The 12227-nt window shown below is 47.5% G+C and overlaps 2 protein-coding genes across 3 annotated transcripts in view; both read right to left on the bottom strand.

The window, feature by feature from the left end:
• FANCI (Fanconi anemia complementation group I) overlaps window positions 1-12227 on the bottom strand; it is a 62616-nt gene that overhangs the window by 7256 nt on the left and 43133 nt on the right. The gene's annotated exons all lie outside the window — the stretch shown is intronic.
• On the bottom strand, window positions 2661-4181 carry LOC149349680 (uncharacterized). The gene has a single exon (XM_089578743.1). It carries the CDS (start codon window positions 3719-3721, stop codon window positions 2768-2770), a length of 954 nt encoding a protein of 317 aa, XP_089434869.1. The 5' UTR covers window positions 3722-4181; the 3' UTR covers window positions 2661-2767.

The following is a 12227-nucleotide window of genomic DNA, read 5'->3' as shown; positions in this document are numbered from 1 at the left end:
CGGCACCCAGATCTGTACCTGCTAGGTGCCTGTGACTGCACTACTCGCACTGCACATGCACCGTAACCGCCATGACGCCGTGCATCAGTCGAGAGATGCACCACCACCAAAGTGCAGGTGCTGATTGATCCCGACGGGGCAGGTGCCTGGCTGGCACCTGGCACCTTGTGGCATCCTCAGGGTGATCTGCACATGCGCAGTGGCTCCTCGTGGCAGCGAATCGCACTGTGCTAAATCTCTCTAATCGGAGGACACTTGGCTCCCTTGACTTCAGCGGAACGAGTTTGTGCTGACTGTAGCTGCCACAGGTCCTCTTCTCCGCGTGAAATTCGCTAAACAAGCGCAAAGGCGCCAGCCCGAATGGGAACTAGCATGAGAAACATGGAAATGGGTGCCCCTCTCCGACACCTGATGCGGCACGTGGTGCATACGCTTAGAAGATGTCATGGAGTCACCACTTAAAAGCAACAGCTGTACAACGATGCAATCACAATTAAGAGCAGCAGTTGGAGGCCCCACATACAGGTTTCACACCACACAAATATGTCGGCTCCCCAATTTCCGATGGCCATTTTTGCAGAAAGTCGACACAGCTTCAATGGGTGTGACAAAGCTTCAAGGCGTTCTCTTTTTTTTTTTTTCATGTTTGGCCTAGCGTGTCAGCAAAAATACATGATTTTGAAAATGCCCATTCTGCCCTTCAGCCAATTTTGTGTGCCAGAAGTATTCGAAATGTTCACTTCGAAATTAATCAAAGAAAATTACCATTTGCTTCGAATTTGTTTGGAACCAAAAAAAACCACTTTCTCACATACCTACGTAGGACTGGACTGGTGGGGCTTGAAAACAACAACATTGTCTCCCTGTAGATGGAATTGCCGTCAGAGATGATGGCAATCACTTTATACCCAGCATGCTCAAGCTTGACAGCAAGCATTTGCAAAAAGTAACGCATGCCTGAGCTAAAAGTACCCAAGGTTTTAAAAGGAAGGAGCATCCTATCCGTTTGAAACCAAGTGAGTGCAGTTGAGCATTGCTTGGCTTAGTCTCCAGAATATATTTAAGCCTGCTTAATTAATGAATAATTAATCAGGAATAACTAGATGCAGGGTGTCTACCAAGTTGACGTTTCCAAATTCCCTGAGTTTTCCAGGTTTTCCCTGAGTGCATTTGTTAAATTTCCTGAGTGACACATTACTTTGGTTTATGCAAAAACAGCCTGACACAAAGCCGCCTGATGTTATCACTCTCCAGTAAGCATGTTAAAAAATAAAAAAAAAAACGATTTAGTCTTATTTGAATAGTAAGGAGTAGCTTTTACCGTATTTACTCGCATAATAGGCGCACTTTTTTTCCAGAAAATTCGGCTCAAAGTTCGGGGTGCGCCTATTACGCGGGGTAAAATTTCCGGAAATTTTTCGACTCTCAAAATTGAACACACCGCGTAAACGCACTCGTGTAAGGGCCGCACCCCGTTTTCCCGAAGAAAATATTTAAAAAAAAGATCCGTGTAAGGGCCGCACCGAAACTTTCTACGACCCACGCGGGAATAGCCTTCGGAATGTACGCGCCGAGGCTAAAGTACCGAGGCCTCTGCGATCGGCTCCGGCCGCGCGCACCGGGCGCTTGATCGTGGAGGCCACACACGCGCACAGGAGCTTCCAGATGCCACCCACGGAGGGCGCCCGAGGTAGAGCTGATCATCATCATCATCAACGTTTTCCTCCGCCGCGAGCTGTCGCTATCGATATCGCCATCAGCATCTCTAGCTCGCCTTTTTTTGTTTTTTTTTTTTGTTTTTTTTGTTGCTGTCAAGTGCCGGGATCTGCGGTAGCGAGATAGTTCATCGTGGTTTATGGCTTTGCCGCGGAGCGTTGCTGTTTTAGCTCGACGGCCAAGCACCTTAACAGCTACACGGCTGGGAGTTTGCTCTCGAACACGGCTAGCGTACGGCAGGTCGGAAAATACGATGTGGCCGAGAAGTGCGGCAGTTGCGACTGCGGCGTCCCTAAATTTTCGTACGCGACTCCAAGCGCCGAGGTTTTCGCGGGCCTAAGTCGGGAACGTTTCCGGCTGGAGATGAAGCTTTCCAAACAGACGTTTAAAGTGAGCATCCCTGAAAACTGTGTGCGGCTGATCTACGCGATGTCGTTGTACGTGCTGTGGGTCCGCAGCAGGACTAGTAGTCAGTTCAGCAAAAACTTTGTTAAAATAAAGATTGGGGAACGGGGGGTGGCGAGGTGTCGGCTTGCAATCGTGTAAATACAGTATTGATCACAGTGCCAAGTTCGGGGTGCGCCTTTTATGCGCGGAAATAGAAAAAAATCTGATTTTTCGCGCCCAAACTAGGGGTGCGCCTATTATGCGAGTAAATACGGTATTTCATTGTAAAAAAAAAAGCATAAGGGAAACAGTAGCAAAATGCACAACAAATCGAATATCTTCGAAAAAATGCTAAAACAAACTGCGAATCGAATTGAACATTTTCAAATATGAAATAAAAGGAAGATGCATGCGGAAAGAAATACTTTCAAATGTGAGATATTTTTATCTACTGATAGTAACCGCAATGGTGCGATTCTCTCTCAGCAAGTCTATTCAGATGAACTGCAGATTACAGAAATCTTAGTTTGTAGAAATGAAAGAGTGACAAACCTCAATGTAACACTGAAAAGTCAACCTCAAGTTCGTGCACAACGCTTCAGTGTTGTTTCACTGTTTTAGAGAGTTTATTTTAGTTTGGATAAGGGACAGTTGCATCTCGGCATCAGCCAACACTTTGTTTTTTCAGCTCAAGCTCTTTCACAGAAGCGGCGGCACGCTTCCTTTCCCGTTCCTTCCTCAGTGCATCAGCCCTTTCTGCTCTCGTCCTCTCCAGCTCCTCTTTCCACCGTGCGTTCGCCCCACGGACCATTTGGAGCATCCTCTTGGTCAGCTGAACGTTGGCAACTCCTCCAGCCGACATTACGGCGTCATACACGATTCGCTGGGCGACCAAAGATTGCTCCTTCTGATTTTCAACAAGGCATTCCTTGTTAATAGAAAATCTCCGCTCGACAGACGCATTTCCGTGCGATAGAGACAGAATCATTTTAACAAACGTGAAGAGTTCTTTGTTCGAACCACAGATGCCTGCCCAAAGGGCATCCAGCCGATGCGTGCTCCTATTGAAATTTTTCAATGTCGCTTGCGTCGAGGCTAGGGAGCATACATGCTTGTAGGACCGCATCGCCCGGTCAGCTTCTGTTCCTGTCATCCATTGGTGCTCCGTTAAAACTTCAAATGCATCACTTAGACGCCGTTCCCCGAGATCGGGAATCAGCGCGCACGCGGGATCCAGAGACGACGATCCCCTCGTCAGCTTGTACTTCAACGGCGACCTCTCCACGATCTTTTTGGCACAGTTCTTCACGAAAGTGGCGCAGTCCCTTCTGAACCCCAAGATAGCCGAATCTGAAAGTTTCGGGGCCTTTCGGAGCGCATTCTTCGTAGCAAACCCAAGGTCAACCTTGGGCGTCGCAAGCACGTTCGCAGTCAGGTCCATGTCCACCTTGATCAACTTCAAAGGACTGTCCGCTGCCATTATTACTTCTTTCTTCACTATTCTACTCATTAGTGATCGTAGAAGGTTCTCCAATGCTGCGCCAAGAAATGGAAGCATGGGCGAATCGGTCTGGAACTCAGCCAGGAACGGCTGCAGTTCCTCCGCGATGCCAAGCATAAAGGTTAGCTTTGCAGACAGCAGAGGATCGCGAATAGCTGCTTCGACCACGCAGTAACTGGAGCTGGTCGGTCGGTTATCCCCGTTTCGGCACGACTCGACGTACACTTTTAGGTACTACGGCAGAATCTCAAGAGCTCTTGAAATTACACGAACATTTTCAAGCCACCGCACAGCACAAAACTTCATAGGGTAAATGTTGCTCCCGGCTATGCGTGCGTATTCAGCGCGTCGGGCAGGTACACATTTGAATAAGTTGTACAAAGCCCGAAGAAATTCCACGAGTTGCCAACCTCTTGCCGCGTGTCCGGTTTTGAAAGCGCCGTTCACAACATGGAGGCCACAGCTACCAACTTCGAGAATACGACGGCCGTCGCTGGATTCACACAGTTCTTGTTTGATCTCACGGAGAAATTTTGCATTTACATTTGGCCCATCCATTGAGATCTGAAGAATTTTTGATCGGGAGAGTTCATCTGTGGAAGTTTTAAAAGCGGAGACCAATTCTTCCGCCCGCGTGCGCCCCAGAAAGCTTGACGTCAAGTAGCGCGTTTTGACGCTCTGCTCTGCATCCGACCAAAAGCGAACCAGCACGTCCATTTGCTCTCTTTGTGCAACTTTGTTTAACGATTCGTCAAACGCCACGACTACGTGGGCGGCTTGGCTTACTTCCGACATGAGGTTCTCCTTGAAGAAAGGTGCGAGGCCATAGACAATCGTATATCCTACCTTGTCTTTGCCAAGCTGCATTTTCTTGGCTGTAGCTGATGATGGGAACATCAAAGGGAACAGAGAAGCTGATGCCGCGGCAGAACGGAGTGATGAGTGCGTCATAACAGCGTTGAGGCACCACATCACTTCAGCATTTACGACTTCTAAGTCACGCTGAAAGATATCCTTTGCTGTACGGTCGGGCTGGACGTTCGTCGCCGTAGTTGAAGCACTTGAAGGATGCGCAGAAACAGACGGCACTGGCTCGGCACTGGTCACAACGGTGGCCGGCGGTGTCAAAAATGAGGCTACAGAGGGTGTCCCGGCGCCGGTAATGGCCAGTCGGTGCTTCTTACTTTCAGCGTGACTTGTCACCGCTCGTCTTCCCATGTTGCTGAGCGAAAACTGCTTTCTGCATAGCGCGCAGTACGCTGCGTTTGGGTTACTTTCGACGGGCCTAATCCAGGCTGCAAACTCGCAATGTTTCGCATTCGTCCAGTCCTGGACGAAAGTGCACTTGAAGGCCGTCATGCTTGACACGTCGCACACAGCTTGCCTGCGGCACCACAGCAGTCATTAAAACTAAGTCGGTTCAAAACGGCGCAGCTAAGTACGGACAGACTTCGTTGCTTCGCCAGCGTCGCCAGATCGCGATAAGGCGGGAAACTATTCCCCCTCTCCCAAAGCTGCGCTGCCTGCATCGCGTGTGTGCACCCCCTGCGGCAGAAATGGACGCTTCCATCAGGGAGACGCGCAGGGAGGAAGAGTTCACGCAGAAGCACCGGAAAACAAGGGGAGGCCGCTGGCCGTCGAACAGCGCACGTGCGAACCGTAAGAAGCGCGCACTCTGTCGTCGGCCACAGCGCCGGAGAAGCACCGGAAAGTACGCTTCAAAATTCGGAGTGCCGCTGGCGCCGCGAAGCTTTTTGGCGCCTTGCTGGGATGCTCCACTTGACGTCAAAACGTTGGAGGCCGGCGCTCGCTGAGGAGCAGGGTGTCGAACCGGCATTTTTTCGGGTTCGGTTCCGGTTCGGGTTCACGCCTTTCGGGTTCAGTTCCGGGTTCGGCTCCAGAGGGCCATTCCGTTCCGGTTCGAACCGGTTCGGACCGTCCCGAACCGGTTCAAACGGGTTCAGGACAAAAAAAATAGAACGCAGATGAGTTTCAGTCAATTTGCTATGCGTTTTCTTTTTTCTGGCACATCGGTATGAAAAAAATGCAAAGATTTGTTTACGAGAACATAAAACTGTGCCAGTTTGTAAGGGTTCATGCTTAAGAAGCGCAGTAAACAGGACAAAAGGAAGACTGGAGACGACACAGACGCTGATTAACAACAGGTTATTACATTTTCGGAAAAGTATATGAAGGCGCAGGACACAGTGAACAATCCAAAAAACAGAACAACAAAGATTAAAAATAAAACAAATATACTGCGCATGCACATCAATGTCGAGTCATGACATCTGTTTCAACGAAATTCGAAGACTATCTTCCATAGTAGACAGCACTCCCCTATCTTCTGGACCTCACACAGTTGCCAAGAAAGTCAGACTCCTTATCCACGAAGTTGATGGATGGTGAACAAGCACGTTCATCTGCTTCCTTCCTGATCATAAAGGCCTCCACCATCTCGCTACCAATTCGATCAGGGTGAATAAGCAGGAGACTTGTCTTTCTAAGTGGGGAAGCAATGAGCATTTGTTCGAGCATCACAGATGGGGGGAAAAAGTAGCGGTGTCGTACAACTTGGCTTTGCATTGCAGCGAGTGCAACAATTGCTTCCCCCAGTAGATAAGACAAGTATCCTGTTTAATAACCCTGTTTGCATATGTAGGGAGTTGGTCGAGGCCTATGTGATCCGGAAGGAAGCAGATGAGTGTGTTGCTTCACCATCTATCAGTTTGGTAGATAAGGAGTCAGGCTTTTTTGGCAATTGGGTGAGGTCCAGGGGATAGGGGAGTGCCGTCTACTATGGAAGATAGACTTCGAATTTCACCGCCGCGGTGGCTCAGTGGTTACGGCGTTCGGCTGCGGACCCGAAAGACGCGAGTTCGATCCCGGCCGCGGCGCTCGAATTTCGATGAAGGCGAAATTCTAGAGGCTTGTGTACTGTGCGATGTCAGTGCACCTCAAAGAACCCCAGGTGGTCGTAATTTCCGCAGCCGTTCACTACGGTGTTTCGCATAGCCAGAGTCGCTTTGGGACGTTAAAATCCAATAAACCAAACCAAAGAAATTGGCAACCTGTTTGTTTGCGACCTTGAGCTGCAACATTCTTGCAAGTGCAGCATTGTGCGAGGAAGAAGATATACTTGCACTACACCGAATGTTTGCGACTTTTCTTGGGGCGCTATGAAAGGCAACGTTTGCGTCAACAGAATTTTTTGCGCCCTTGATGGAGTGATAAAGAGTGGTTAATCTGGCATGCACCATTTGTCCACCAAATTGTTTCAGGCATTTATTTTCAAAACTACAAACAACTCCTTTCTGGCAGCTATGCTTAATAGGCGACTAAGTTCTTGCCTGTCTTTTCTGGACGTGCTGGCGAGAAAACTTTGTGTTGATTCATTCGGTTTTCTCACTCTTCGCTTTCACTTACCTGTACGGCCTCTCCACAAGGCAGATGACAAATGTTGCGATCGGCCATTACTTCCTCTACTCATACATCTGCAGCCCTGCCTGGACTTTCTTGATACCAGTGTATTAAAGCGAATTCCGCGGATGTGCAGCTAGACGAGCGCACTTTAACGGCCGCAGATATAACGAACCCTCGTTTATTACGAGCGGATGCGGTGCTACCGTCAAAATATGCATTTCCATTATTCATATATGCATAATGGAAATTTGTCGGAGATGCAACGAACAAGTCTGGCCGCACCACGCGGCTATAGAGAACGAGGAGGCGCGGTAAACTACCCTCGAAGTTGAAGAGGTCGTGCTTCCACTAAGCACGCAGATGAAAAAGTGTCTCTCAACCGGAAAGAACATGTCGACCCAGAAGTGCAATTAAAAGGCGGCACTGCCCTGCGCAGCGCTAACCGCAAACTCCAGGGTCTGGTAACAATGTAAACGATAAATTAAACACGGTAACGATATGCTATAACTCTCTATTGAAATAGTAAGTAACCGCCGGCCAAACCCGCGTCGATGGCCTACGAGGGCAATCATTGCCTACGCGTTCGCAGGCTCGGCAAAGCATCCCGTATGGAAGAAGCGCGGTGTGCGTGAGACGGGGGCATCGTCGAAAGCGAAGCTACTGACCATGGTCGCGGATCAACTAAAAACGTTGAAATCCTGGCTTGTTGGTTCATACTTCGAAGCAATAGCGCAAACAGGACAAGGGACCAAGGACGAGTAGACACACAGCGCTGTGTGTGTCTACTCGTCCTTGGTCCCTTGTCCTGTTCGCGCTATTGCTCCGAAGGATCAACTAAAAGCAGCGATTGATAATTCTGAAATCCTTGCTGGCCATGGCGGTCAAGTGGTATGCATAGCCTGCCCAGTTGTCTCCATCTTTTGCGCCGCTACCATGTGCAGGCATTGTCACACAGCGGACAGTGCAACGGATGCATTCTGCGCCACAAGCGCTGCGCTAGTTCGTCGCTGCATCATCTCATGCAGGAACGACAGAAGAAGCTCGCAAACACGCGTGACCAGACTCATGCAGATTTCTGGCAGCGCTACGTTGATCCATAGCCATGCAGATGTTTTCTCGGATAACTACGTTCCTGCCGACCACACAATCGCAGAAGTGCATGCTCTGACAGAGACGTTGAACACCATGGGCGAGTTCTCCCTACTGCCAGGAATCTCATTTATGGGGCCGACCTGCCACCAACTGCCATGCACATCTCATTCATGATTAGTTATACCCTGTCCCTAAATTTGATAGCTGGCAGCAAGGTCTCGACGAGGATTAAATGACCGCCCTAGATAGCTTGGAAAGAGCCGCGACAGGCTCTGCTTTGCACAAGCAGGCACGAATAACGCAGTTTTATAAGAAATAGACGCCATTTTTAGTGGCCTTAGTGTTTATGGCTGTTGTACGAAGAATCCACTTGCTACGAACATCAGATATAACGAACGGAAGCCGCGTCACCGTCAGGCTCGTTATAAATGGGCTCAACTGTAGTTTCAATCTGCCACAAAGGGTCAGAAAGGTTCCAAATATTCCATGCAACAACCATAAAAAGAAGCCTACAAGATAGCCGAATAGCCTAAAGCATCTGTAAAGAGAGTTTTCTGTTGCGCCGCCATTGGTACGAATCCCACTCGGAGTCAGAGGATATAGAGTATACAAACCCTGTTAGTTGTTCTTTTTACTGCGTTAGCACTATAGCCTGCTTTCCCAAAAATAACCGCGCTGTGTGTGTGTGTGTGTGTGAGTGTGTGTGTGTGTGAGTGTGTGAGTGTGTGAGTGTGTGTGTGTGTGTGTGTGTGTGTGTGTGTGTGTGTGTGTGTGTGTGTGTGTGTGTGTGTGTGTGTGTGTGTGTGTGTGTGTGCAGCCTCCATCCTTGATGCGCACTCCGGTGGGCGCACATTCGGGCATTCACTGGTAAAAATACACCTTCAAAAACTTTCACTCATCTTTCTACCCCCATCACCCACCTGTACCCGATATAGCCGAGGCAGATTGTTGTGAAGGCTCAACGTATTCAGTCGCCCAAGCGTTGTACGAAAAAAACGCCAACAGTCATAAGCCAATCGTGTCAGACACTACGAATGGGAAGTATGACAGCGAGAAGTAGATATAAGTCGCCAGACAGAGAATTTAAGATCGAGCAGTGAGAGAACAGCGGATGGAGCCGCGCGCGTGCGACTGGCAGCAATTTTTTCTTAGAAGCAGAACGATTTCAGCGAATAGGGATAACGAAATCACTTCATCGCAGTTACATTTAATCGCAGTAGTATCTTTCTGGGCGTAATCACTATCGCATGCCAGCGAGCGCATATATTTCCGCATTGCCCTTTTGAGTATTCGGTATTTAATTTTTTTCTTATTAGTACATATCCACCGTTGCCAAGAACCCGCCTTTCGTTGCTTATTTCCGTCGCGCACAAACAAGAATATACGGATTCTAAAAACAAAACAAGCTGCACCAATTTATACATCCTTCTTTTGGTAATAATAGTAGGAATATCTCGGGTTTAATGTGTCGAGTAGACATTGTGGCTATAGGATGGACCGTGTAGTGGAGGGCTCCATATCATCGAGGACCAGCTGGGGATTTTCGGCGTGCGAGGAAGCACGCTGGTCTTTGTATTTTTGGAATCAGCAGCCGAGCTCCACAGCCATTCAGCCTTTTTTTTTCTTTGTTGAGCTACATCGTGAGGGGTTTTATTTAGAACCTGCTGTTTGAGATAATGAGCGCCTACAAAAGTAAATGTTGCACTACCCACTGCGGTGGCTCAGTGGTTAGGGCGCTCGGTTACTTATTCGGTGTACGCCTACTGCGCCTGTTTCTGATTTTTCCTTCACTCCCACCTTCCTCCCTTCCTTACGGCGCGGTTCAGGTGTCCATCAAGAAATGAGACAGTTACTGCGCCATTTCCTTTCCTCAAAAACCACCGTCACAACGTTGTTGGATCCTCGCGCTAATATTTCATCTATTTGTGGGAAATGACCCAAAGAAAAGGAAGGCATTCTTAATCGGTGCTTAAATGACTGTAGACACCCAGTTTTATTGCGTGTTTTCTTCTTTCAAATTACACCACAGATATTAGAATACATGGACCACCGTGTGGTATTCGCCTACTGCCACTAAATAATTTAGAAAAAATTTTTTCTCCCATGCTGTTCCACTTTCATCAACCAAATGATGGTTGTTACATGATTTCAACTTTAGGTCCAGTGAGGCACGAGAAAACTAATAGAAACGGTGATACGTTGTTCTGACTCACTATAGCACTTAAATCAGCCAGCTTCAAGACCTATAGTTACAACGAACAACGTATCAGCAGTTATATTGCCGTTTTATTGCACCTCACGCGACTTAATTTCCTCTACACGTCACAGCCATCGTTATGTTGTTGAAACCGAAACAGGGTCATGAAGAAATTGAAATATAAATTATTTATTGTGTGTTGGTGAAATACCACGCCATGCTCCGTGTACACCAACGTCTAACACATCGTTTGAAAGAAGAAAGCACGCAAGCAAAAAATTTGGTGTCTTTAGTACTTTACTGAGTTAGAGCAGTTCTAACATTTTGATTAAAGATTTACGCAAATATGTAAAAGGGGAGGAGTAATAACTCAAGATTTCACATAAACCTGACGCACAAAGAATTGGCGGTAGTACATTGCAGAAGCGTCAGTTAGACTTTTTCCCAGGCACCAGACTTCCTGTAAGTTTGCTGTCGCATATACTGGGTACCATTTTCGCACTTCCCAGCGCAGACAGCTACGGGAGGGTAAATCTACGCGCTAGATCATCTCATTTTGTCCGAAAACAAGAAGTATGCCGAGATGAAAAAAGTGGCGCTGAACCGGGTCCCGAACCGGTTCGGAACGGTTCCTTTGAATCGTTCCGGTTCGGGTTCAGTTCCAAGATGGCGAAAAATTTATGGGTCCTGTTCGGTTCCGGTTCCGGGCGAAAATTCGGGTTCGGTTCCGGTTTAGGGTTCGGGTTCGGTTCCGGTTCGACACCCTGCTGAGGAGAGTACGCGTAACGCCGCAGTGGACAATCTGTGCAATGCCAGTCCGCATCGTTTACACGAGGCAGCATTATCGCGCCTTTAATTCTTTTTATGTAGAAATGCAGCTATTTTTCCCTGATATAAGCACAAATCCCCTGAGTTTTCCCGGAGTTTTTCCAGATTATCCAAATTCCCTGATAATTCCCGGTTTTCACGGTTTTCACGGTTGGTAGACACCCTGTAGATGACTTTTCTCTTGGCTTTCAGGAGCCAAATGTTAATAGGAATTTTGATAACCTTCAAACAGACAACTACGAGTGCTGGCAACAATGTACGCTTTATATAGCTTTTATGGGCCTTAGAAGAATGCATGTGAAATGCCAAAAGTACCAAGCAGCAGCAATGCTCCCGTACGCACACTAAAAGAACTAAATTTTATCAAAAGCTGATGGATCTTGCAATTTCCAGCAGCCGCGAGATATGTCGTGCAAAGCAAGTATGTGCCACCTATCGGGCACCTAGCACTAGCGGCTGTGATAAATGTATAAGGCTCTCACAGGATGTGGGATAAAGCACGCTGTTCCTAAGAGAGGTGCTTCACTCATAAAATCAAGACAAAATGCAAAAGTTTAAAAAAAAAAATGGAAGACATAGAAAGGAACATAACTTGGGCCTAAACAAATATTGCCCATGAAAAGTTTCTGCACAAAGAGAAAAGCAATTTTGATGTAATTCTGTACGTTCACACATGCTGAGTTTGCATAGTACATCAGGAATTGCTGGGACATATCTCGTGACCAATGCAAATGCCAAGGCCTCTCAACGACAGAACTTCTCAGACAAAGGACTTAGTTATTTGAGAGCACATATAAGAGCACTATTGTCACGTGATAGTTTTTGTATTTCATAGGCGTTCTTCTAAAGCCCATAATGAGGTACCCAAGGCGAAGTGTAGTGTTGGTTTTACAATGTTATCTGCAACTTTTCTATTCCCATTTCGTTCCTGAAGCCAAGAGTTGAAAAGGTAGTGCATTAGTGGTAATTAATTAACTAACAAACTGAAATAATACTGCAGATACAGCACTGATTTGGTCTCACTTGGAGAGGATGCTCCATCATTTTGAAAACCTTGGCTATCTTCAGCTGGGACGCATTGTA

Source organism: Amblyomma mixtum, chromosome 3, assembly GCF_055824585.1.
Source record: "Amblyomma mixtum isolate Tamu chromosome 3, ASM5582458v1, whole genome shotgun sequence".
Classification (NCBI taxonomy): domain Eukaryota; kingdom Metazoa; phylum Arthropoda; class Arachnida; order Ixodida; family Ixodidae; genus Amblyomma; species Amblyomma mixtum.
Note: the sequence above shows the minus strand (reverse complement) of the source record. Positions and strands in the feature narration are given on the sequence as shown.

Bases quoted from the DNA above. Each gene is read 5' to 3' on its own strand.
- LOC149349680 (XM_089578743.1), bottom strand. From the start codon at position 3,721: ATGCTTGGCATCGCGGAGGAACTGCAGCCGTTCCTGGCTGAGTTCCAG.